General features: G+C 35.8%; 1 protein-coding gene across 5 annotated transcripts in view; it reads right to left on the reverse strand.

Moving 5' to 3' along the window:
* The window catches only part of LOC141521178 (scavenger receptor cysteine-rich domain-containing protein DMBT1-like), a 96,326-nt gene that overhangs the window by 32,188 nt on the left and 36,789 nt on the right, over positions 1 to 27,349 (reverse strand). For 3 of the 5 annotated variants that reach the window (XM_074233441.1, XM_074233438.1, XM_074233437.1), the window contains 7 exons: positions 26,846 to 26,875; positions 19,999 to 20,028; positions 18,521 to 18,550; positions 16,892 to 16,921; positions 5,813 to 5,842; positions 4,343 to 4,372; positions 2,842 to 2,871 (listed from right to left, as the gene is read on the reverse strand). In XM_074233441.1, the coding sequence (XP_074089542.1) occupies positions 2,842 to 2,871; positions 4,343 to 4,372; positions 5,813 to 5,842; positions 16,892 to 16,921; positions 18,521 to 18,550; positions 19,999 to 20,028; positions 26,846 to 26,875 (210 nt within the window). The remainder of the gene's footprint in view (positions 1 to 2,841; positions 2,872 to 4,342; positions 4,373 to 5,812; positions 5,843 to 16,891; positions 16,922 to 18,520; positions 18,551 to 19,998; positions 20,029 to 26,845; positions 26,876 to 27,349) is intronic. The other 2 variants (XM_074233439.1, XM_074233440.1) reach the window with 2 other exon arrangements.

Genomic DNA, 27,349 nt, shown 5'->3' on the forward strand with positions numbered 1-27,349 from the left:
GAAGGGAGGAATTCTATGAGATGAGAAGAGAATATATTCTAGGCACAAGGAATGGGAAATGGAGTTCCTTGTTTGAGAAATTGACCAAAGGCCAATTTGATTGGATTACATGTAAAATAAGTCTAGAAAGATAGGTTGGAACCAGATTGTGAAGTCCTCTGTAGACAGGTCAAGAATGAGAAGGGAGAAAAGTGAAGTTAGAGGTAGAGGACAGTCAGAGAAGGGCTCTATGGTAGAGGTTTTGAAAAACAATCACTCCACACTCAGTCGTTAACCATCTAATATATGCTAAATACTGGACTTCATAAAGGGATAAATAGAAGGAGGAGCAACTCCTATCCTTAAAGAATACCTACTTTAATGGAGGTTTTGCAGTGTAGTTGAAGATATTCTGGAAGGAAATGATATTTACTTTTGTAGCCAAGAATATCAGGAAAGGCTCCTGAAGAAGGTGAGATTTGAAGTGAGCCTGGAAGAAATCCAATGGAATGAGGCTGAGGTGAGGAATCCAAGCATTCCAGGTGTGGAGGTTAGGAAGGGCTAAGACACTGAGATGGGAGAGAGTATGGTAGTGTATCTGAGTCACAGCATGTGTAGAGGGGGTATAAGAAATTGGAAAAGAATGTGAAGAATAGGGGGTGGCTAGGTGGCGTAGTGGATAAAAAGCCTGGGTTCAAATCTGGTCTCACACACTTAATAATTACCTAGCTGTGTGGCCTTGGGCAAGCCACTTAACCCCATTTGCCTTGCAAAAACCTAACCCCCCCCCCAAAAAAAAACAAAAAAAAAGAATGTGAAGAATAGGTGCAGCAGGGGTGAGGCATAGGGAGAGGTTTAATGATAGGTTATAATCAGAAAAGCACATGTCAGAAGTTTTGAACAATGAAGTAGAGAATTTGTGGCTAATTGTGAAATCCATTGTGCAACCATCCCATGTTTATGACTAAAGGGGAATGAAGAAATAGATGAGTGACTGAGATTCATATAGCTGAAATAACTTATACAAGGTTAGCCATACACACAAGGTCATACAGCCAACTAGGAGAAGAACTTGGCTCCTATCTCCCAGTTTTGTGTTCTTAACATTAAAGATTCTAAAATCATGAAGGCTAGTAGAAGGGATTCATTCATCATAATCCAGATTGTTAGAGGGAAGGGTTATCCTCTTAAACCTTGTAGAGACAAGGTTGTGAGAAAAAACAGATCTGATTTCAGAGGCTTATTTATAACTAATAGTCAGAAAACAGAGAATCTACAAGCCCATGGCCTTGCAGAGAATCAAGGTGGTCAGTCATGTTGGACTGATTCAATTTAAAATAGATATAAACATCATTCCTCTCTATAGCTAAAGGCATTTTGTCCTATATTACATTACTTAAAGCAAGAAATCAGCAATAACAATAATTACCAGGTGAAATTATTTCTTCTCTAATTGATGCTGTAATTGCAAAAAACATCAGCTATCAATGATAATAAAATATATATATCCTATAATTTATGAACAACTAAATTAAAAATTAATTTTCACTTAGAAGGTTTGTGCTTCAGTCATATTAGGAAAAGACAGAAAATGCAGGTTTTAAAATATCAAATAGAAAAGAGAAAATTTTTTCCTCTTCAAATTATAAAAATATATAGGCATACTTAGGCTGATAGTAAGAAGTCTTGTTTGTGAAACATTGTCTTTGAATAAGTGAAAATATATCTAGGAATGGCAAAAATTGAATTGGAAAGAGGGAGTCTCTCTCTACCTCATGCATTCATATGAATGACAGATCCTTAAAAATAACAGAAGAAACTTTCAAATTGGTAATAGAATAATAGTACACAAGTATAGCCTGATTGATGGACATTCACAGATTATTCCAAAAGTTCATGGAACCCTATTCTTTCCAATTCCTCTCCCACTGGAACTGCAAAGAAAGAGCAAAATTCTTAAGTACATAGTTCATATCACTTAATTTTTTAATTATTTTTGACAAAGTGTGGTGAGTTTTAGGTTAGGAAGGAGAGGATGTCTACAATATCTACAAATTAGATTGATTAGTAGTCAGACCTATTCAATCTAGAAAGTTCTATAAATCAGAGATTGTCTAGTCCCAGCTCCTTCACTTGTACAGATGAGGGAACTTGAGGTCAGAAGATGAAAAAGCTTGTCCCAGATTTTCTTAGCCAAATGGAGGCAAAGTTGAGATTTTTTTTTTTTTTTTTAGGTTTTTGCAAGGCAAACGGGATTAAGTGGCTTGCCCAAGGCCACACAGCTAGGTAATGATTAAGTGTCTGAGATTGGATTTCAACCCAGGTACTCCTGACTTCCAGGGCCAGTGCTTTATCTACTATGCCACATAGCCACCCCTAAAGTTGAAATTTTAATATAAATCTCCTGACTCCCAATCCAAAGCTCTTCAAATAAACATGAATGAAATCATGAAGGAAATGGAAAGAATAGCATGGACTTGGATACCAAATTCCAGACTATAAGAAATATGGCTAACCCTTTAAATCTGAGAAGGGGTAAGTTTATGATAGTGAGTTTATGAAAGTGAGATTTGGAATTTGACTTCAAAGACAAGCTTGTAATGCAATAGGCTGAAAATGAAGTAATTCTAATGGTAGGAATTCATTTAGAGTCATGTACTCATATGACAGATCCTTAAAGTGTAGGAGTTACAACACAAGAAACTCAGTGCCTTGCAAAGAAAAATGTACAATAAATAAATATTGGTTGATTTAATTTAATTTGAACACAAAAAATATTTTTTCTCAAGAATTAAGGAATTCTGTAGCATTTCTGCATTTCATAAAGCAAGAAAACAGCAAAAACAAAACAAAAACAATTACCAGATGAAGAGGTAACTTCTTTGGTAGAGGCTGAAATGCAAAAAAAGACTGTAAGTAAAATCTATATTCTCTCTTTAAAGAATAAGAATTTTCATAATAATTTTTCATTTTCAAGATTTATTCCTCACATTAAGCACATACACAATATACTAACTTTGAAAAAGGAAATTGAAAATATGGAAGTGTTCCCCTTTGAAATAAACTATGAATTGATCCATGGAATACCAAAGTCAAAAGTCAGAATTTTTGTTTATGAAAAGTTATAATACATCCTTATATTTTTGCCAAACAAGTGAAACTATTTCCAGTCTGACAATGATAAAGTTAGAAACTGCAATCTCTCTAGATGTATAGTACTACCAATTGAAGTGGTAATATTATATTCTGGGTTGTGACTTCATGAATAGTTATCAGATTCACAACAAAAGAAGAAAAATTAGTGAATAATGGATCCATAGGAGGCAACAGTAAATCAAAGGCGTTAAGGATGCCTGGGAAACTTGCCTAGCTTTTTCTCTTTGATATAAAGAGAAGTTACCACATCCTCTACCATTTGCCAGACATTATGCTAAGTTTTGGAAAAACAAAGAAAGGCAAAAACAAAACACCAATAATAAAAACAAAAATAATCATTCCCAGATCTCAGGGAGCTACTAATCTCCCACAAATTATCCCTTGATGTCACTGTGAAGGACTGAATGACCCATTTTTATATATGGTCCTTCATGAGCCCTTGAGCAATTCAGAGGTGACTGATGAATTCTTTGGTGAGGGCAGCCCACCACCAAATTAAGAGTCTACTAGGGTTGAACTTTTCCACTAGTCCTCAGAAAACAGGAATTATCTGTTGTTAGAATTGCTTCATATAATTTTCTGTTTTGTTCTGTCTTGAAAGAATGAAGTAAGAAGTGAAGAAGGTATATCAAATCATCAGGGGGTTTGAATAAGACTCTTCACCCTGAAAATTGGCTCCATGTTGAGCTGGTAATTGGCCTAACTCACTTATTATACTCATGAGAAAGCTGAGTGCCAGAAAAAATGAAATGACTTAGCCAAGGTCAAATGGTCATCAGTAGCAAAATTGAGTCTAATGCTCAGGTATTTTGATTTGCAGTTCAGTGCTCTTTCCATCAAAGTTTATAAAATCGTGACAAATTGCAATGACTCACCAAATTTAATAAAATTAGAATAAGCATTTATCTTATGTAACTCTGAAAAGCAAATTTTTGAGAGATTGAAGAATGGAGTATGTTTCACTAGTCTTCAGAGTCATGCTTATTATACATCTATGAGAATAGAGGAATAATTTGTTCATTAAATAGTGAGTTCCTCTAGGACAGGGACTATCATTGACTTTCTTTGCATCCCCAGTGCTCAGATCTTGGAAACTCTTAATAAAGTTATTGATTGACTGATGTGCTGGATGCTTTGCAGAGAGCAGATAAGCCATAGACATGCTTTTATTGCATTTAATTTAGACTTCATATTCCAAACTTATTACCAAACAAGGTGGTCACTTCTGTAGTTGATGCTGAAATCACAAAAAAGAGAATAGAAATTAAAACCAAATCCCCATTTAAGAATTCTGAAGGGTATAGTCTCATTTATACTAAATTTAAACATTTAACAACACTTAAAATCACTGCGTTATTAAGCCAAGAAATAAGATATTAACTTAAGTGGAAAACTGAAAATAGGGAAGTTGTCCTTACATGTAACCCTGAAATAGTCAGAAATACAAAGATTAGAGAATGGATATTTTTCTCTTTTCTTTGTATAAAGTCATCATAGTCTCTTGTCTTTGAAGGAGCAGTGAGATGGGAATGACAGACAAGTACTAAGACATAATACATCTGTTCACATACCCATATTAATGGTGATTCTTAAAGACTGGAAATGATAATACAACCCACTCTTAAATACTTAGTGTAATAATAGTATTACATGGATAGCTACATTCACAGATATTTCAAAAATAACTTCAACCAATGTCTATAAATTCTCACCAACCAGGATTGGAGATATTATTATCAGTAGCAATAATATAAGTCTACATACACACATATTATTCATACATGAACACAATCATATGTATATATACACAGGACTTTTAAGTATATAGAGTTTTTTCATATATCTCATTTGATCCTTACACCAATATTGTGGGATAGATGCTATTGTTCCCATTATTATAAGTCTGAAAAAGGTTGTTACCTGCCCAGGGACACAGGAAGAAAATAACTGAGTCAGAATTTGATTTCATGATTTCATTTTCCTGATTCCATGTCTTATGCACTTTACTATCCAACTACCTCCCAAATTCATATATTATTTGTCATTTATACATTACATATGATTTCATGTTTCATCCTATCTTTTGACAGAGAAATGAGTGAGTGGTCAGAAGAAGGGGACAATTTAGAATGTACACAGATTAGATTGTCTGTTAGGAAGTACATTTTTTGGTATAAAATATAATAGAATAACAGTATTGTAAATCAGGCTGAAGACTGAATACAGCTCTCATTTCAAAGGGATGAAATAATTTGTCAAAGGTCCCATACACAGGCTGTCAGAAGCAGAGTTACTGTGTGAATCCAGGACATACAATACTAATCAAATCAAATATAAAGTTTATAAAATGATGAAAGTTCTGGGAAGAGTAAAGATGATCTTGTTTCCCAAACTCAAGGATAACAGAATTAGGATTTTCCAACTTTCATGCTGGGAAGAGACAAAAATTGTGAAAGATGGAAGAAACTAGGATTTTTCAGTTAACTTGAGAGACTTGTCTGTAGACAATAGTGGAGGAGTAAGGAAGCTATGTTCCCAGCAGTTTGCAGAGAACATGGTCTCAACAAATAATAGTTAATTTAATTTGAACTAAATTTAAACATCATTCCTTCTGAATGACCAAGGCATACTGTGTCTACATTCCACAAAGTTAGAAAGCAGCAACAAAAACAATTACCATATGAAGTGGTCACTTCAGTGGTAGATGCTGAAATCATAAAAAGACAGTATGAATCAAACCAAATCTCATCTTCATGAACAAAATACTTAGAAGTTATATTTTCAATATTTTCAACATTTTTAGGCTCAGACAAGTTAAACAAGGAAAAAAGATATTTGGCCATAAAATGGAAAGTCAAAAATAGGAAAGTTTTTCTTGAATCAAACTGTGAAGCAGGAATAGTGAAATCCTAAGGCAGAAAGTAATTTTTTTGTTTTGTGAAAAGTCCCTTCAGACTATTTTGTCTTTGACCACCCAGTAGATTATTTTAGTCACAGTAAAATATAAAAATAAATAGTTGCTCCCCTGGTTCAACCCCAATACAATATTACAAAAAGTAATATTTTATGCTTTTTAAAAAAACTTTGCATGACAATGGGGTTAAGTGACTTGCCCACAGCTAAGTAAGTATTAAGTATCTGAGGGTGAATTTCAACTCAGGACCTCCTGACTCCAGGGCTGGTGCTCTATCCATTGTATCAACTAGCTGCCCCTTGATGCTTTTTTTTTTTTGGATGCCTATCCAAATATAGAAGGTGTTCCAAAAGTCTCAATGCAATTTAAAGTTTTAATCATTTTAGATATAAATTTAATACAGGCTTTAATAAAAGAAAGTTTAAGGTTCTTTTAAGCTCATATAGTTTTCTTATATTTGAATAAAATATTTTAGTTGTAAAAAAGACAGAACATCCTGCTATATTTTGTCATGTGAATGGCAGTTGCTGGATGATACTTTTGTAGAATGATGAGCCTTGCTAGAGAAAATTTTCCTGCTTGGATCCCTTGACCATATACTTTATCTCCATTTGACTTTTTCTTGTCAGATCACATAAGAAATATTATACAGTGTTTGTCTTTGGATGATCTTATCCTGGTATGGCAGTTGTAGTTCTTTCATCAGCAGCTAATAAAGGTTTTTCACAAAGTTTGATAATTTACTAGAGTTAAGTATAACAGATGATGGTTATATTGAATTTTCATAATAAACATATAAAATGAACATATAATTGACTGATTTTTCTGGAGTTTTATCAAGCTTAAACCTGAATTTAGCTCCATCATCACTAACTCTCATTATAATATATTCATGGGCAAACTCATTAGTACTCACATTTCATTAAACATTCAATTGTTTCTACCCATTCTGATTGGAGGTAGGAGGGTAGAGTAAATGCTACATCCAAAGCCTTCATCTAAAGAAAACTTGGAAACCCAGTGAACACATTTCACATCAGCATTACTCTTTGGATTTAACTCCACTATCCTCCTGCTTCTGGGTTGGATACCTTCTCCACTCACCTTCAAATCTTTCCCCCTTTTCACTTTCCATTTTGTATATTGTCTTCTCCATTAGATTGTAAGGTCCTAAAGGAGACCTTTCTTACTGTGTTCCTTATTTGAATCCCCCATTAGTTAGAATAGTTCCTGATAAATAATAAGTTTTAATAAACGTTTATTGAGTTGACTAGAAAGCACCAAGGCTTTTGCGACCTTCAATACAACAGAGTTGATTGGTGAAATTTTTGATCATGCCAACACAAAGTCATTGGATCACTGGATGAGGTAATGAATGTCACAATACTAAGAGAAAATATTTCTCTAAAAGTATATTTCCTCATCTTCATCATCTCCTCTCTTTAAATAAAATAAATATTGCAATTTTGTTTTCCTCACACAAGATGAAAAGTTAGAATGCAAAAATTTAAATGACACAGTAATGTCTTAAGCATGAAAATTCAACAATCACTAGTGTTTCATCTTCAGTTTTGATTGACATTTTTAAACCCCAACTTTTAAATCATAATGACTCTGAAGAGATTTCAGCACCGGCATTAAGATTTCTACTTTTAGAGGGTGGAGCCAAGATGGCGACATGAAGGGATCAAGTCTTAGGAGCTCTCTGATAAAAACTCATAAACTAAAGACTTTAAACTTTCGAGAGACAGAACCCACAAAGGGACCCAGTGAGGCAGTTCTCCTACTCAAGGTAACCTGGAAAAGAGGAGAAAGGCTCTGCTCCCCCGGGGCCAGAGGGGCAGCCCGACAGAGGGGTGGCCCACCAGAGCCAAAGAACTTCAGCCTCCTGGAGGCAGCCCCAGGGCACTGGGAGCCTCAGCTCACAGCAGCGGGGGAGTCTCCTGAGCTGCACCCCAGGGGGCACCGGCACAAAGTGGGGGAACAGCGGGGGACCTCTGCCAGAGCAAGTACGGGGAGCCCAGCCCTCAGGGCACACAGCCAGCAGCCTGGTCTTTCCGCAGCCTAGACCCTGAAACAGAAGCAGGTGGAGCCCGTAAGCAGGAGCCCCCAGGGCATGAGCCCATTGAGCTGAGGGAGGGGAGTGAAGAGAAACTGCAAGCTCTGTCCTCTGCCCCTGGAACAGGACTCTGGAGCTCTGACCACATTCCGATCCTGATCGCAGTCTAGGCCCTCCCATAGAACAGCAGGGGCCCCCCACCTCAGGCCCATAGCAGAGGGGGGCGCTTATGTTCATTCACAGACCAGGAGGGAGGACAGAGCCTCACACACTGAGACCCCTGTGGGAGTGTCCCAAAAGCTCAGGAAGCACCCCCAAAAAACAGGCTTAGACTGGGAAAATGAACAACCAAAGAAACAAGAGGAAGACCATTGAGAAATATTTTGCAAATGAGCCCAAGAAGGATCAAAATACTCAGTCTGAAGATGAGGAAGCACAAGCTCCTGCATCTAAAGACTCCAAGAAAAACAGAAATTGGGCTCAGGCTATGATAGAGCTCAAAAAAGACTTTGAAAATCAAATGAGGGAGTTAGAAGAAAAACTGGGAAAAGAAAGGAGAGAGATGCAGGAAAAACATGAAAATGAAGTCAGCAGCTTAGTCAAGGAAATCCAAAAAAATGCTGAAGAAAATAGCATGCTAAAAAACAGCTTAGGTCAAATGGATAAAACAGTTCAAAAAGTTATTGAGGAGAAGAATGCTTTAAAAAGCAAAATTGGCCAGATGGAAAAAGAGATAAGAAAACTCTCTGAGGAGAATAAATCCTTCAGACAAAGTATAGAATTCAGGGAAATTGATGAATTTACCAGAAATCAGGAATCAATACTTCAAAACCAAAAAATGAAAAATTAGAAGAAAATGTGAAATATCTCATTGAAAAAACAACTGATATGGAAAACAGACTTAGGAAAGATAATTTGAAAATTATTGGAATACCTGAAAGTCATGATCAGGAAAAGAGCCTTGACATAATTTTCAAAGAATTACTACAGGAAAATTGCCCTGATATTCTAGAAGCAGAGGGCAAAATAGAAATGGACAGAATCCACCAATCCCCCTGAGAAAGAGATCCCAAAAAACCAACCCCCAGGAATATTATAGCCAAGTTCCAGAATTCCCAAGTCAAAGAGAAAACATTACAAGCAGCCAGAAGGACACAGTTCAAATATCGTGCAGCTGCAGTCAGGATCACACAGGACTTAGCAGCAGCTACATTGGAAGCTCTAGGGCTTGGAATACAATATACTGGAAGGCAAAAGAGCTTAGAATGCAGCCAAGAATGAACTACCCAGCAAGGCTGAATGTCCTCTTCCAGGGAAAAAGATGGACTTTCAATGAACCAGGGGAATTTCAAAGGTTCCTTTTGGAATGGCCAGAGCTGAACAGAAGGTTTGATCTTCAGATAGAGGACTCAGGTGAAGCATGGAGATTGGAGGAGAGGGGGGAAATATGAGGGACTTAATGAGGATGAACTGCATGTATAGAAAAATGATACTGATAATATTCATATGAACCATCTCAGTTAATAGAGCAGGTAGAGGGAGCTTTTATAGTTGAAGCACAGGAGAAAGCTGAATTCGAAGATAAAATATGGTGTAAAAATGTAATCAATAAGAAAAAAAGGGAAATGGAATGGGAGAAAGAAAAAGGAGAGGGGGAATAGTCCAAGCTATTTCACATAATAAGATTTTTTTTATTACAATGAGCTATTGCAATGATATGGAAGGGGGGGAGGCAAGGGGGAATGAGGGAACCTTTGCTCTCATCAGAGATGGCTAGGAGAGGAAACAGCAAATATACTCAATGGGGCATAGACAACTGGAGTAAGAAGGAGGGGGGGAGCAGGGGGAAGGGGTGGGGATGTGAGTAAAGGAGGAGAGGATGGACCATGGGGGGGACAGTGGTCAGATATAACACATTTTCTTTTTTTACTTCTTGCACGGGGCTGGGATTGGAAGGCCTGCCCAGGACCATAAGGCCAGGTGGATTCTGGTCCTAAGGGGTGGTATAGGGGCTCAGGGCTTCTTGGCCCCAGGACCAGGGATCTGTCTGCTGCGCCACTCAGTGACCCTACAGCAGAGTCAGAGTGAAAGGAGAGAGAAAATATAGTACATGGTAGTGGAGAAATAAGAAAGGAGGGAGTTGCGATCAGCAATGGCAACGTTGGAAAAATATGGAAGTAACTTTTGTGATGGACTTATCATAAAGAATGTGATCCATTCACGACAGAATTGACAGTGTTGGAACAAAGACTGAAACACATTTTTTGTTATTATTATTTGGGGGAGGGTGCAGGGCAAGTGGGGCTGGGTGGCCTGCCTGGGGCCACATAGCAGGGTGATCATTGGGTGTCTGGGGCCGGATTTGGACCCAGGTGCTCCTGGCTCAAGGGCCAATGCTCTGTCTGCCACCCAGCCACCCCTACTGTTATTACTATTTTATTTTATTTTGGGTCTTTTTTTTCCTTCTTTTTGGTTTTTGCAGGGCAGTGGGGATCCGGTGGCTTGCATGTCACATGGCTGGGTGAGTATTGGGTTTACGAGGCTGGATATGGACTCGGTGCTCGTGGCTCCAGGGCTGGTGCTTCGTCCATTGCACCACCTGGCCATACCTACAATTATTAATATTATTTTTTTTAATTTTAATTTTTTTTCTCCCCCCTTTACTTTTTTGCCCAAGCAAGTCTATCTATATTCATGGGGGGGAGGGGTATTTTGTTTACTTGTAAACAAGTATATTTTATTAATGTAAAGAAAAACATTTGTACAAAATGAGAATAAAAATAAATTTAAAAAAATAAAAAGAAGGGAGAGAGGACAATCTGGTCTAGGGAGAGAACAGAAATGTGAGCAGAAAATGAAAAAAAATAAGATTTAAAAAAAATTTCAAGACACCAGGTCCAGAGGAACTATTATCTTGAGTCCTGAAGAAACAGTCAGGTGTGATTGCTAAACTGCCATAATCTTCAAAAGATTGTGGAGAAAATAGGAAGCAGACCTGGAGAAGACTCATTTTCAAAATAAAGATGGTGGAATTTGAAATTTAAAAAAAAAGATTTCTACTTTTAGTTTGTTTTATATTGATTTGTTAGCCATTTATAGAGTATATAGTACAGATTTATCTTGGATTAGATTATATTGGTGAGAAATAGCATCTTCATGGGAATAAAAAGACTCCCTTAAATGGTACTCAACTGAACCTTCACATCACATTGTGCTTCCTTCCCCTTTTTGACAAAAAATAGACTGTGAATCCAGAGAAAAGAGAAGGTTGGACAAGTCATAAATTGGTTAGGATGAATAACAGTACTTCTCAGTCTAAAAATCCAAGTATATCAGAGATAGAAGAGATCCCACTGGTGACAATGTACACAAAGAAGTAATAAACAAGTATTTATTAAACAAATGTATTATTAAATAATTTAATAAATATTATGCTAGGTGTGGGATGAAAACAAAATAAAATGAAAATTTAGAAATAATCCCTATGCCCAAGGAGCTTACATTCTAATGGGGAAACAAGTTAATATATACATATATAAAGAAAAATATAAGGAGAATAAATAAAAATCAGCATAAGTTGGTCAAATAAAAGATAGCCTGGGAGGGAGATCACTCATAGTTTTGACCTCAGAGAGATTTTATATAGAATATGCTATGTATGAGTTATGTCTTGAAGGACAATGGTGATTCTGTGAAGAAGAGGAGCAGAACAAGTATTTTCTGGGCACAGGATTGCTAGTGCAAGGGTTCAGAGATTGGAAATGAATTTGCTTGTCTGAAAGACAGAGAGATGGATATTTTAGTTGGATTGCAGAGGAGTGAGGGCAATGGACAATGAAGCCATAAGGGCTTTAAAGGAGCCTTAAAAGTCAAATAGCAAAATTTATATTTTATATTAGAGTTAAAAAAGAAACTACTAGAGTAGTTCTGCCCATTAACTTAAGAGGTCAAATGTATACATAAGGAAAATCACTTTGAGAGAAGCTAAGAAGATCTGAATTCAAATTCAGCTTCATCTCTGGCAGTGTAACACTGAGCAAATCATTTAATCCTATTTGTCTCAGTTTCATCAACTGTCAAATGAACTGGAGAAGAAAAGGACTCTGGGATGTTTGCCAAGAAAAACCCAAAAAGGATCATGAAACATCAGACATAAATGAAAAATGACTAAACAAAAACAATAAAAAAATAACTTTGACAGTTATTTCAAAGAAAATTCAGAGGGAAGAGAAAGAATTAAGGGAGATACATGAAGAGACTGTTATTATATAATGTATTATATGTTATAAATCATATTATGTATTATATATTATAGATCACATAATATATTATATTTTATTAAATTTATTATATACTATTAATCTGGATAGAAGTGATATGAAATAGAACCAAAGTGGTAATGTGTGAAGTGAAAAAAGGGTTTATGTTAAAAGATTTTGAAGATGTAAAAATGGCAGGATTAGAAATATGTGGCAACAGAAAATAAAGTTATATTTCTGAGATTACAAATCTTAGAAACTTGAATAATCATTGCATCTTTGATAGATAGAAAGAAAACTGTAAAAGGGATAAGTTTGGTTAGCAAGATAGTAAATTCTGTTTTGCATAAGCAGTGTTGGGGATTTCTCTGGAACATTCAATTTGAATCTTCAATCAACAATAGACTATATAAGAGGGAAGCTCAGGGCTAATCAAGGGATAGATAAAGAGATTTGGGAGTCTTCTTCATATGTTAATGAACCAATGGAAGCTGATGTAGGTCTCAAGAAAGACCCCATAAAAAGAATACAGAAGACCCAGAACAAAGCCTTCATGAATCTCCAGAGATATTGGATATCACAAAACTAAAGAACCAGAAAAGAACATAGAGGAGGAATGGTCAGATTGACAGTAGGAGAAATAGTGGAGAGCAATTTTTCTAAATCCAGAAAGGAGAGAACATCTAAGAGAGGAGGTGACCACTTGTGGCAAATGTTTCCCATCAGCAGCTCTGCTTGGTTTCTTTAGGGAATACCATGTCTCCCTTAGGACAAGATGATCAGATACAATCTCATCACCACACATTTTGGTTCAGTTTTTGATACTCAGTACCTTCTTGGCTCTTTCAGTCACCTCTCTTTTCTGTGTGGAGGTCTGGAAAGTGGAGGACAAAATTCCCCCCCAAGTCTTCCTTTCTAGAGGGCTCTGAATGTTCCAGGTAACTATTTTCTCTCAATGACTATTCTTGGTATCTCCAGGGTACACCATGTCTCTCTTAGAACAAGATGATCAGATGCAATCTGCTGTTCAAACATTGACTCAGCTTTTGAAACTCAACGTCTTTTCAGCTGATTGGAGAGCTGGAGGATGGAGGAAGAAGCTCCTATCAAAGGCTTCCTTTTTTTGAGGTCTCTGAAAGTTTCAGATGACTATTTTCTATCAATACCTCTGCTTAGTTTCTCCATGGAACATCTTGATGCACCCAATTACCTGTTCCTGCCTTTTCAGCTTCCCTTTGTGCATTGTCTTCCTTCCTTAGATTGCAATCTTCTTGATGAAAGGACTGTTTTTCTTATTTTTATCCCTAGTGATTAGTACATAGTAGGTATATAATAAGTGTTCACTGATTTGAGTTGAAGTCAATAAGGTTAATGATGAAGGAAAAGGTCATTAGATATGGTAGTTAAAGAGTCATTGGTAACTTAGGGGCAAGCAGTTTCAGTTGAATAATGAATTCAAAATTCTGATCGAAGAGGATCTGGTAGATAGTAGGAGGAGAGAAACTGAATATTGTAGATATGGACAACTTATTTTGAGAGCATAACTAAGAAAGAAAGGAGAGATAGAGCAAGGTTTCCAGAGGAAATGTTTGGGTCTGATGAAAGCTTTTTAAGCATTGGGTCAATGAAGCATGTTTGATGATAGTATGGAAAGAGTCAGTAGACAGAGACTGAAGACGACAGGGGTTGTGAGGGAGAACTGACTTGAAAAAGTTAAAAGGGAGAGGGTTTGGCCTTAACAAGGAGAAGGGATGTTTCATTAAGAGAGTAGAACAGGGGAAGAGAGGAGGAGATTCATGTCAAGAGGTTTGAGATAAAGAGACTAAGGAGCTCACAGTGAATTGCTTAATTTTCTTAGTTTAAAAAAAAGAAATGAGAATTTCACCAAAGAAGAAGGCAGGAAATGGAATTGTGGGAGGCATGAGAAGGGAAAGGGGAGGATTTTGAATAGCTTCTTTTGGGAGTGGAAATTTATTGAGGAAGAATATAAGGAATGACTTACCATAGTGCCTCATTCAAATTGAATCTGAATTGAAACATAATATGAATTTATATTCTACATGGTTGTGTGACTTCTTCCTAGTGGATTTGGAAGCAGCATATGCAGGAAGCATGAGTGAGGAGACAAATAATGACTGTCATCCAGAGCTAGGGACTGGAAAGGAAAGGAATTGGGTGTGACTGGACCAAGGAGTGATTGATTTGAGAAGTGATGACAGTGCGGAATCAAAGTGGTCAAGCTCAGGATCAGGAGAAAAGTGAAGTCAGAGGAGCAGGATGACCAGAGATGTGAAGAACACGTGGAGGGTTTTTTTTTTAAAACACAAAACATAAAACAAAAACCAGTCATTCTACAGGCATTTATTAAGCTCCTTCTATGGGTCAGAAAATGGGTTGTACACTAGGGATCAAAAGAAAGGGAAAAGCAACTCCTATCTTTTAGGAATACCCAGTCTAATGGAGGTTTTATAAAAGACTAGACAGAGTAGATGAAAGTATTCTGCAGAAAGTATTCTGCAAGTATTCTTCTAATAAAGAACACCAGGAAGGGCTCCTGAGGAAGGTAGGATTTGAAGTGAGCCGGAATGAATCCAGGGAGATGATGAAACTGAGGTGAGGGGTTCAAGCATTACAGTTGAGGAGGTTTGATAGGGTTAAGACACTGAGATGGGAGACAGAGAGTTTCATTTAAGGAATTTGGCAGGTGAGTGTATCTGGTTCAGAGAGTGTGTAGAGAGAAATAAGGTGTAAGAAGCTTGAAAAGAGAGTGAAGAATAGGTGCAGTAGGGGTGAGACATAGGATGAGGTATAATGAGGGGTTATAATCAGAAAAAGAAATGTCAGCGGTTTTTAGTAAGAAAGTGGAAGATTTGTGAGTAATCCAAGAGGCAATCATCCCAATGCATGACTTAAGGAGAATTAAAAAAAGGATGAGGAAACTGAAGCCCCTTAAGCCGAAATAACTTATAGAAGGTTATGCAGTCAGGAAAAGAACTGGTCTCCTCTTTCCCAGTTTTGATTTCTTAGCATTATTATAATGCATTGGAAGAGACCCATTCACCACAATCTACATTCATAGAGGTAAGGATTTCCCTTCTAATCTTTGTAGAGGCAAGGTTGAGAGAAATTAATTATTATTTTTTCAGTGAATTGCTTGTAAATAGTAATCAGAAAATGAAGAAACTATAAGTCCAGGGCCTTGCAGAGAGACAAGGTGTTCAATAACTTTGGGTTAATTTAATTATATATATATATATATATATATATATATATATATATATATGTATACATACACAATCTCTCTCAATAGAGTTTTGTTCCTAGCTATATTCCATAAACAAGAAATCAGTAACAAAAACAATAACCAGGTGAAATGGTTACTTTTGTGCTTGATTCTGAAATTACAAAAGGAAAAAACCCTACAAACACCCAGTATTAAGTTACATTATATTTTTCTACTTTAATCATATTAGGAAAAGACAAAATATAGAAAAATTTCAATTCAAATCATAAAAAAAGAATACTTAAGCAGAGAGTAAGAAATCTTCTTGAATATGGAGCATTATTATAGACTCTCTTGTCTTTGAATAAGTGAAAATATGTCTAGTAATGGCAGAAATCCAATTGGAAAGAGGGAGTCTCTCTATATCATATATTCCTATCAATGACAGATCCCTAAAGTGTGGGAATGACAACACAAGAAATTTTCAGATAGGTAGTGGAATAATATCATATAGGTATAGCATGATTGATAAGCATTCACAAATAACTCAAAAAGCTCATTAAACTGTTTTCTTTCTAATTCCTCACCCACTGGAACTTCAAAGGAGGAGCATAATTTTTAAATGCATAGTTCACATCGCTTATTTTTTAAATTCTTTCTTTATACAAGAGTGGTGAGTTTTCAATAGGAAGGACAAAGAACGTCCAAAATGTTCACAAATTAGGTTGATTGGAAGTCATCACTATGCTAATTAGAACTAGTCTAGAAAGTTCTGTGAATCAGAGTAGTAAGACACCTAGATATTGTGTAGACCCACACCTTCACTGACCAGGTGAGGAACCTGAGACCCACAAGATCAGAAAGCTTGTACTAGGGGTCCTTATCCAAACAGTGACAGAGCTGAGATTTCAACTGAACTTTCCTGGCTCCCAGAAAACTCCCAGTACTCTTCTAGGAAACATTTATAAAGTAATGAAAAATATGGGGAAAATAGAAAGGATTTGATCATGAAATTCCAGATTATCAGAAATATGACTGAGCTCTCTAAATAGGAAAAGAATAATATGATAAAATGAAGAGAGATTTGGAAATTCGCTTGAAAAAAATTGCCTTGTCTACAACTGTGTGGAAATGGAACAACCCTGGACTAAGTACCATGTAGAGAAAAAGTATACAATAAATATTGGTTGATTTAATTTAAATTGGACAAGACTGCAAAGAAGCAAGGAATTCTGTAGCATGACTGTATTTCCTAAAGCAAGAAAGCAGCTAAAATAACAAATGGAAACAAAAACAATTACCAGATGAAGAAGTGTCTTCTGTGGTAGATCCTGAAATTGCAAAACAGACTGTGTAAGAAAAATCTACATTCCATCTTTGGTGAACAAGAATCTTCAAAGTAATATTTTCATTTATGAGGTTTATTCTTCAATCACATCAAGAACAGATACATGATACTGATTTCTGAAAAGGAAATTGAAAATATTGAACCCCCCCCAATAAAGTATAACATGACCTGAGGAATACTAAAACCATGAGTCAGATTTTTTGGTTTATGTAAAGTTATCACTGAGTCTTATATCTTTGAGAAACTAGTGAAATTATTTTCCTGAAATTTATTTCTGCAATGATAAACTTAGAAACTCAGATCTCTAGCTTTGGTACCATTACTAATTCAAATGATATTTTGACTCTTGGTTCTGATGTCTTGAAAGATTAACAATGGAATAAGGTAAATTCATGGACAATGGATCCATAAGGAGACATCAGTAAATCAAAACAAGGGATGCCTAGAGAATTTATCTAACTTTTCCTTGACATGGAGAGCAGCCACCATATTCTTCAGTCAAGTCAATAAGCATTTATTGAACATCTATCCTGTGTCATATCCAATGGTAAGTTTTGGGGAAGCAAAAAAGGCAAAAATAGCAAAAATAAAAATAATTTAAAAATCATTCCCAGATTTCAAGGAGTTGGTAATCTCCCACTAAATATCACTTGATGTTCCTTGATGATTTTGGAGGATTTGAAGGATCCATTTTCTTATGTGGTCCTTTATGAACCCTTGAGCAACTGAGAGGTGATCAATGAATTCCTTATTGAGGGCAGCCTACCTACAAATTGAGGGTCTACTGGGGATGAACTTTTCCACTGTTCTTCAGAAAGCAGATACTGTCTGAGTGGAAAGTAGAGAATATCATGATAAATCAGAGGAGGGTTAAATAAAAGTTCTCTTCATCATCAAAACTGACACCTGCTCCAACTCACTTTTTTTAGGTCTTTTTTGCAATGCAAATGGGGTTAAGTGGTTTGCCTAAGGCCACACAGCTAGGTAATTATTAAGTGTCTGAGACTGGATTTGAACTCAGGTACTCCTGACTCCAAGGCCATTGCCTTATCCACTATGCCACCTAGCCGCCCCCCCCCCACTCACTTTTTATACTCTTGAGGAAGCTGAAGGCCAGAACAAATGAAATGACTTAGCCAAGGTCAAACAGCCATCAGTGGTACAATTGAATCTAAAGCCTTAAGGATCTCAGTTTGCAGTTCAGCTCTTTCGATCAAAGTTTATAAAATCATGAAAAATTACTATCATTTATCAAATTTTATAATGTTATGATTAAAGTTTACCTTACATCATTCTAAACAGACAAATATTTGAGAGATTGAAGAATGGAGTATGTTTAACATTCCTTCATAGATATGTTTTTAAGTTTGAGAAAGGAGGAATGATTTCCCTTTAGATAGTGAGCTCCTGGAGCTGTCATTTACTTTACTTTGTATTCCCAGCATTTGATACATAGGAAATACTTATTACATGCTTATTGATTAGCTGACTGATGTGATGGATGCCTTGCAGGGAGCAGATAAACAATAGATATGCCTTTTTATTTCATTTGACTTAGATTTGATATTTCAATTTTAATTACCAGACAAAGTGGTCATTTCTGTGGTTGATGCTGAAATCACAAAAAAAAGAGAACAGAAATTAAAACTAAATCCCCACTTAAGAATTCTGAAGGGTATAGTATCATTTATACCAAATTTAAATATTTAACAAAACTTAAGTCATTGTATTATAAAACCAAGGAACAAAACATTAACTTCTTAAATGGAAAACTGGAAATAGGGAAGTTGTCCTTACATGTAACTATGAAATAGTCAGAAATACAAAGATAGAGAATGAATATTTGTCCCTTTTCTTTGTATAAAGTCATCATAGTCTATTGTCTTTGAAGGATCAGTGAGTTAGGAATGACAGACAAGTAATAAGACATAATACATCTGTTCACATACCCATATTAATGGTGATTTCTTGAAGAATTGAAATGATAATACAACCCACTCTTAAATACTTAATATAAGAATAGCATTACATGGATAACTACATTCACAGATAATTTCAAGAAATAACTTCAGCCAATGACTATAAATTCTCATTGACCAGGGCTGAAGATATTATTATAAGTAGCAATAATATGAGACTACACACACACACACACACACACACATTATCTATACACGAATACAATCATACATATATACACATAGGACTTTTAGGCATGTAAAGAGTTTTTACATATATTTCATTTGATCCTTATACCAATATTGTGGGATATATGCTATTGTTCCCATTATTATAAGGCTGAAAAAAGAATGTTCCCTGCCCAGGGAGACAGGAAGAAAATAATTGAGTCAGAATTTGATTTCATGTATTCCTGATTCCATGTCTCTATGCACTTTACTATCCAACTACCTCCCAAATTCATATATTATTTGTCATTTATACATTATATATGATTTCATGTTTCATTCCACCTTTTGACAGAGAAATGAGTGAGTAGTCAGAAGGAGGGGACAATTTAGAATGTACACAGATTAGATAAACTATTGGTAAGTAAATTTTTTGGTATAAAATATAACAGAATAACAGTATCGTAAAGCAGGCTAAAGATTGAATACAGCTCTCATTTCATAGGGACGAAATCACTTGTTAAAGGTCCCATACATAGACTGTCAGAAGCAGAGTTACTGTGTGAATCCAGGAAATACAATATTTATCAAATCAAATATAAAGTTTATAAAATGATGAAGGTTCTGAGAAGGGTAAAGATGATCTTGTTTCCCAAACTCAAGGATACCAGAACTAGGGTTTACCAGCTTTCATGCTGGGAAGAGACAAAATTGTGAAAGATGGAAGAAACTAGGATTTTTCACCTAACTTGAGAGACTTGTCTGTAGATGATAGTGGAGGAAACTATGTTCCCAGCAGTTTGCAGAGAACATGGTCTCAACAAATAATAGTTAATTTAATTTGGACTAAATTTAAACATCATTCCCTCTGAATGACCAAGGCATACTGTGTCTACATTCCTAAAAGTTAGAAAGCAGCAACAGAAACAATTACCATATGAAGTGGTCACTTCAGTGGTTGATGCTGAAATCATAAAAAGACAGTATGAATCAAACCAAATCTCATCTTCATGAACAAAATATTAAGAAGTTATTTTCTTAGTGACACACTTTTAGGCTCAGACATGTTAAGCATAGAAAAAAGATATTTGACCATAAAATGGAAAGTCAAAAATAAGAAAGTTTTTCTTGAATCAAATTGTGAAGCAGGAATAGTGAAATCCTAAGGCAGAGAGGAATTTTTTGCTTTGTGGAAAATATTTTCAGACTACCTTGTCTTTGACCACCTAGTAGATTATTTTAGTCACAACATAATATAAACAAAAATAGTGTTTACCCTAGTTCAGCCCCAATACAATATTACAAAAAGTAATGCTTTGATCCCTCTTAAATAAATTTCTCAAGGCAATGGGTTTAAGTGACTTTCCCATAGCTAAGTAAATATTCCCTGTTTGAGGCTGAATTTGAAGTCAGGTCAGTGCTCTACCCATTGTATCACCTATCTGCCCCTTGATGCATTTTTTGGATGCCTTTGGGATCAATAAGTCAACTCAAAATTAAATTAGTGAAATTCATGGATAATAGATTCACAGTGACAGTATCTGTGATCAAGGGAGTCATAGTTATCTTTGCATCAACCCTAAACTTTCTTTGTCATAGAAAGAAACAACCATATTTTCCAACAAAATATTTCTTGATGTTATTTAGAGGGACAAAACTGAAGAGGCCATTAGTCACTGTTGTACTTAATTGTCTATATAGAGGGTGTTCAAAAAGTTCCAATGAAATTTAAAGTTTTAATTAGTTCAGATATAAATTTCTTATAGGCTTTAAAAATGAAAAATTTTAGCTACTCTTAAGCTCATATAGTCTTTGTCAATTTGAATATAATGTATTTTAGTTTTAAAAAGGACAGAGAATCTTGCCATTATTTTATCATGTGAATGGCAGTTGCTGTATGATACTTTTGTAGAATGATGAGCCTTGCAAGAGAAAATCCTCCTGCTTGGGTCCCTCCACCATTTACTTTATCTCCCTTAAACTTTTTCTTATCAGATCACATATTTTTATATAGTATTGGTCTTATGCTGGCATAACACTTGTAAGCCTTTCATCATCAGCTGATAAAAGTTTTTACAAAATTTGACAATTTGCTAGAGTTAACAGATGATAGTTATATTGAATTTTAATAATAAAAATATAAAAGTATAAAAATTAAATTGATTATTATTTTCCTCAAGTTTTTTAAAAGCTTAAAATTGAATTTAGCTCCAGCATCATTATCCTCTAAGGAAAATTCAGTTAATAGGAAACTCATAATTCTGGTGACTATCAGCATTCTGGAGACTATTAACAACATTCAGTTGTTTCTACCCATTCTGATTGAAGGCAGGAGGGTAGAGTAAATGCAGCATCCAAAGCCTTCATTTAAAAAAAAAACTTGGAAACCCAGTGAACTCATTTCACATCAGCTTCACTCTTTGGATTCAACTCCACTATCCTTATGCCCCTGGGTTGGATACCTTCTCCGCTCATCTTCAAATCTTTCCCCCTTTTCACTTTCCACTTTGTATGTTATCTTCCTCATTAGATTGTAAGCTCCTGAGGGGGAGGAACTGTCTTTCTTATTTGTATCCCCCACTACTTAGAATAGTGCCTGATACATAATTAGCTTTAATAAATGTTAATTGAGTTGACTAGAAAGCACCAAAGCTTTTGGGACCTTCAATACAGCAGAGTTTATTGGTGAACTTTTTGTTCGTGGCAACTTGAAGTCAAGAGATCATTGGATGAGGTAATGAATCTCACAATACTAAGACAAAATATTTCTCTGAAAGTATGTATAATCATCTTCATATCCTCTCTCTTTCTCTCTCTCTATATAAAATAAATATTGCAATTTTATTTTCCTCACACAAGATGAAAAGTTAGGATGCAAAAACTTTAAATGACGCAGTATGACAAACATAGCAAGAAAAATTTGAAAAATACTGTCTTAAAAGAATGTACACTTAAAGCATGAAAATTCATCATTCACTTTTGTTTCATCTTCATTTTTGATTGACATTTTTAAACCCCGACTTTTAAATCACAATGACTCTGAAGAGATTTCAGCACCAGCATTAAGATTTCTACTTTTAGTTTGTTTTATATTGATTTGTTAGCCATTTACAGAGTGTATAGTATAGATTTGTCTTGGATTAGATTACATTGGTGAGAAATAGCATCTTCATGGAAATAAAAAGACTCCCCTAAATGGTACTCAACTGAACCTTCACATCACATTGTGCTTCCTTCTACCTTTTGACAAAAAAAATTGACTAAGAAACCAGAGGAAAGGGAATGTTGGACAAGTCATAAATTGGTTAGGATGAATAAAAATACTTCTCAGTCTAAAAATCCAAGTATATCAGAGGTAGAAGAGAACCCCCTAGTGACAATGTACACAAAGAAGCAATAAGCAACTGATTATTAAATAAGTATATTATTATATTATTTAATAAATACTCTCCTAGGTGCTGGGATAAAAACAAAACAAAACACAAAACTAAAACTTAGAAACAATCCCTACTTTCTAATGGGGAAACAGGTTCATATATGCATATAAAAATATAAGGAGAAGAAATACAAATCAGCGTAAATTGGCCAAATAAAAGATAGTTTGGGAGGGAGATTGTAGTAGTTTTGGCCTTAGAGAGATTTTATATGGAATATTCTATGTGTGAGTTATGTCCTGAAGGACAATGGAGATTCTATGAAAAAGAGGAATGGAACAAGTATTTTTTGGGCCCAGAGGATGGCTAGCGTAAGGGTTCAGAGACTGGAAATGAATTTGCTTGTGTGAAAAACAGAGAGATGGACATTTTAGAGCAGGAGAGGAAGGGCAACGGACAATGAATCCAGAAGGGCTTTAAAAAGATCTATTTTTATATTAGACTTAAAAAAGGAAACTACTAGAGTAGATCTGCCAATTGAGTTAATAGGTCAGATTTATTCTTAAGGAAAATCACTTTGAGAGAAGCTAGGAGGATCTAAATCCAAATCTAGCCTCATCTCTGGCAGTGTAACACTGAGCAAATCACTTAATCTTATTTGTCTCAGTTTCATCATCTGTCAAATGTACTGGAGAAGAAAAGGACTCCAGTATATTTGCCAAGAAAAACCCAATAGGGATCATGAAACACCAGGCTTGAATAAAATGACTAAACCAAAACATCAAAAAATAATCTGACTGTTACTTTAAAGACAATTCAGAGTGAAGAGAAAGAATTAAGGAAGGGTGATGTACTAAGAGGCTGCTATTTTATTATAAAATGCATTATATATTATTAAACAATAATCTAGGAGAGAAGTGATATGAGACCGAAACAAAGTGGTAATTGTGTGAAGTGATAAAAGGGTTTACATCAAAAGATTTTGAAGATGTAGAGATGGCAAGATTAGATATATGAAACAACAGGAAATAAGCAATTATAATTTTAAGATTACCAACTTTAGAAACTTGAAAAATCACTGCACCTTTGATAGAAAGAAAGGAAGAAAATTGTAAAAGAGATAAATTTGGTTAGACAGATAATAAATTCTGTTTTGCATATATAGGGTTGAGGATTTCTCTGGAATATGCAATTTGAATTTCCAATCAGCAATAGACTAATACTGAAGCTCAGAGAGAAACAAGGAATAGATAAAGAGTTTTGTGAGTCTTCTCCATCTGATAACTGAACCAATGGAAGATGATGTAGGTCTCAAGAAAGACCCTGGAAATAGAAAAGAAGACCCATAACAGATCTTCATGAATCTTCACAGTTGATGAGTATTAGAAAGCTGAAGAACCAGCAAAGAACATAGAGGAGGAATGGTCAGGCTGGCAGTAGGAGAAACATCAGAGAGTAGTGTTCCTAAAACCCAGAAGGGAGAGAGAGGAGGTGACCACATGCAGCAAATGTTTCCCATCTGCAGCTCTGCTTGGTTTTTTTAGGGAACATCATATCTCCCCCAGGACAAGATAATCAGATGCAATCTCATTAACACACAGATTTCAGCACCTTCTCAGCTCTTTCAGTTGCCTCTCTGGAAGGTGGAGGAAGAAACTCCCACCCAAGTCTTCCTTTCTAGAGGGATCGGAATGTTCCAGATCATTATTTTTCTATCAGTGACTATGCTTGGTATCTCCAGGATACATCATGTCTCCCTTAGAACAAAATGTTAACATGCAATCTTGTGACCACACAGATTGACTCAGCTTTTGATACTCAGCACCTTCTCAGCTGATTGGAGATCTGGAAGGTGGAGGAAGAAACTCCTACCAAAGTCTTTCTTTCTCAAGGGCTCTGAAAGTTCCAGATAACTATTTTCTATCAATACCTCTGCTTGGGGTTTCTCCATGGAACATCATGGTGCATCCATTTGATTACTTGTCCCTGCCTTTTCAGCTTCTCTTTGTGAGTTGTCTTCCCTCATTAGATTGCAAAATTCTTGATGAAAAGGATGTTTTTTCTTATTTTTATCCCCTATGTGCTTAGCACATAGTTGGTAGCTAATAAGTGCTCACTGATTTGATTTGAAGTCCCTAAGGATAATGATGTGGTAGTTAAGGAGTCATTGGTAATCTTGGAGTAAGCAGTTTCAGTTTCAGTTGAATAATGAATTCAGAATTTTGCGTGAAGACAGGAGAGAAACTGAATGTTGTATGTATGGACACCTTATTTTGAGAGCATAACTAAGAAAGAAAGGAGAGATATAACAAGGTATCCGGAGGAAATGGTTGGGTCTGATGAAAGCTTTTTAAGCATTGGGTCAATGAAGTATGTTTGATGATAGTATGGAAAGAGTCAGTAGACAGAGATTGAAGACGACAGGGGTTGTGAGGGAGAACTGACTTGAAAAAGTTAAAAGGGAGAGGGTTTGGCTTTAACAAGAAGGGATGTTTCATTAAGAGAGTAGAACAGGGGAAGAGAGGAGGAGATTCATGTCAAGGGGTTTGAGATAAAGAGACTAAGGAGCTCACAGTGAATTGCTTCATTTTCTTAGTTTAAAAAAAAGAAATGAGAATCTCACCAAAGAAGAAGGCAGGAAATGGAATTGTGGGAGGCATGAGAAGGGAAAGGGGAGGATTTTGAATAGCTTCTTTTGGGAGTGGGAATTTATTGAGGAAGAATATAAGGAATGACTTACTATAGTGCCTCATTCAAATTGAATCTGAATTGAAACATAATATGAATTTATATTCTACATGGTTGTGTGACTTCTTCCTAGTGGATTTGGAAGCAGCATATACAGGAAGCATGAGTGAGGAGACAGATAATGACTGTCATCCAGAGCTAGGGACTGGAAAGGAAAGGAATTGGGGGTGACTGGACCAAGGAGTGATGGATTTGAGAAGTGATGGCAGTGCAGAATTGAAGTGGTCAAGCTCAGGATCAGAGAAAAGTGAAGTCAGAGGAGCAGGATGACCAGAGACGTGTAGAACACGTGGAGGGTTTTTTTTTTAAAGAAACAAAAACCAGTCTTTCTACATGCATTTATTAAGCACCTTCTATGAGTCAGAAATTGGGCTGTACATTAGAGATCAAAAGAAAGGGAAAAACAGTTCCTGTCCTTCAGGTATATCTACTCTAATGGAGATTTTAGAAAAGAATAGTTATAGAGATCTATACTGAGTAGATAAAGATATTCTGGAAGGAACAGGTATTTTCCTCTGTGGCCAATAACGCCAGGTAGGGATCCTGAGGAAGGTATGATTTGAAGTTAGATTGGAAGAAATCGAAGGAATTGAAGAGGCTGACTTGAAGGCTTTGAGCATTCCAGTTGAGGAGGTTTGATTGGGCTGAGGTACTGAGATGGGAGACAGAGAGTCCCATTCTAGGAATGTGATAGATCTGCGTCTGGTTTGAAGAGTATATACAGAGGAATAAGGTGTAAGAAGCTGGAAAAGAGAATGAAGAATAGGTGCAGCAGGGCTAAGGCATAGGGAGAGGTATAATGAGGGGTTAAAATCAGAAAAACAAATAACAAAGGTTTTGAGCAAGGAAGTGGAAGCTTTGTGAGTAATCCAGGATGCAACTATCCCAGTGTGTTACTGAGGGAGAATAAAAAAATAGACGAGGAAACCAAAGCTCATTTAGCTGAAATGACTTATACAAGGTCATATAGCCAGTCAGGAGAAGAACTGCTTTCCCTCTCTCCCAGTTTTGAATTCTTTTTTTTTTTTTTTGCAAGGCAAATGGGGCTCAGTGGCTTGCCCAAGGTCACACAGCTAGGTAATTATTAAGTATCTGACACCAGATTTGAACCCAGGTACTCCTGACTCCAGGGCTGGTGCTCTATCCACTGTGCCACCTAGCCGCCCCCAGTTTTGAATTCTTTTTTTTTTTTTAGGTTTTTGCAAGGCAAATGGGGTTAAGTGGCTTGCCCAAGGCCACACAGTTAGGTAATTATTAAGTGTCTGAGATCAGATTTGAACCCAGGTACTCCTGACTCCAGGGCTGGTGCTTTATCCACTGTGCCCACCTAGCTGTCCCCAGTTTTGAATTCTTAATAGTATTATGAAGCATTGAAAGGGACCCACTCACCACACTCCATATTCATACAGATTACCCCCTTAACCTTTGTAAAGGCAAAGTTGAAAGAAATTATTTAATTTTTTCAATGAATTGCTTATAATTAGTACACAGAAAATAAAGAAACTACATGGTTATGACCTTGCAGAGAGAGAAGTAGTTCAATAGTTTTGGAATGATTTGATTTAATATAGATACAAACATCAATCTCTCTCAATAGTCAAAGAATTTTGTTCCCTATATATATCCCATAATCAAGAAATCAGCAACAAAAATAATTACCAGGTGAAATGGTTACTTCTGTGGTTGATGCTGAAATTACAAAAGCAACAAAAACCAATGTTAATTAAACATTAATTTGTGAAGTTACATTATAGCTTTCTACTTTAATCATATTAGGAAAAGACATAAAATATAGACTTTGAAATGTTAAGTTAAAGAAGATAAATTTTTTCACTTCAAATTATAAAAAGATAGAAGAATATCTAGGCAGAGGATAAGAAATCTTCTTGTATATGAAGCATTATCATAAACTCTCTTTTCTTTGAATAAGTGAAAATCTTTCTAGTAATGGCAGAAATTCAATTGGAAAGAAGGAGCCTCTCCACATCATACATTCATATCAATGACAGATCCCTGAAGTATAGGAATATATCAGAAATATGAGTGACCCCCTAAATATGAGAATGGGTAAATTTATGATAAAATGAAGGAAGTGAGATTTGGAAATTGGCTTGAAAATCTTGCTTATTTACAATTGTGTGGAAATGGAACAATTGTGGATTC

Source organism: Macrotis lagotis, chromosome 4 (genome assembly GCF_037893015.1).
Source record: "Macrotis lagotis isolate mMagLag1 chromosome 4, bilby.v1.9.chrom.fasta, whole genome shotgun sequence".
In the NCBI taxonomy this organism is placed as follows: Eukaryota; Metazoa; Chordata; class Mammalia; order Peramelemorphia; family Peramelidae; genus Macrotis; species Macrotis lagotis.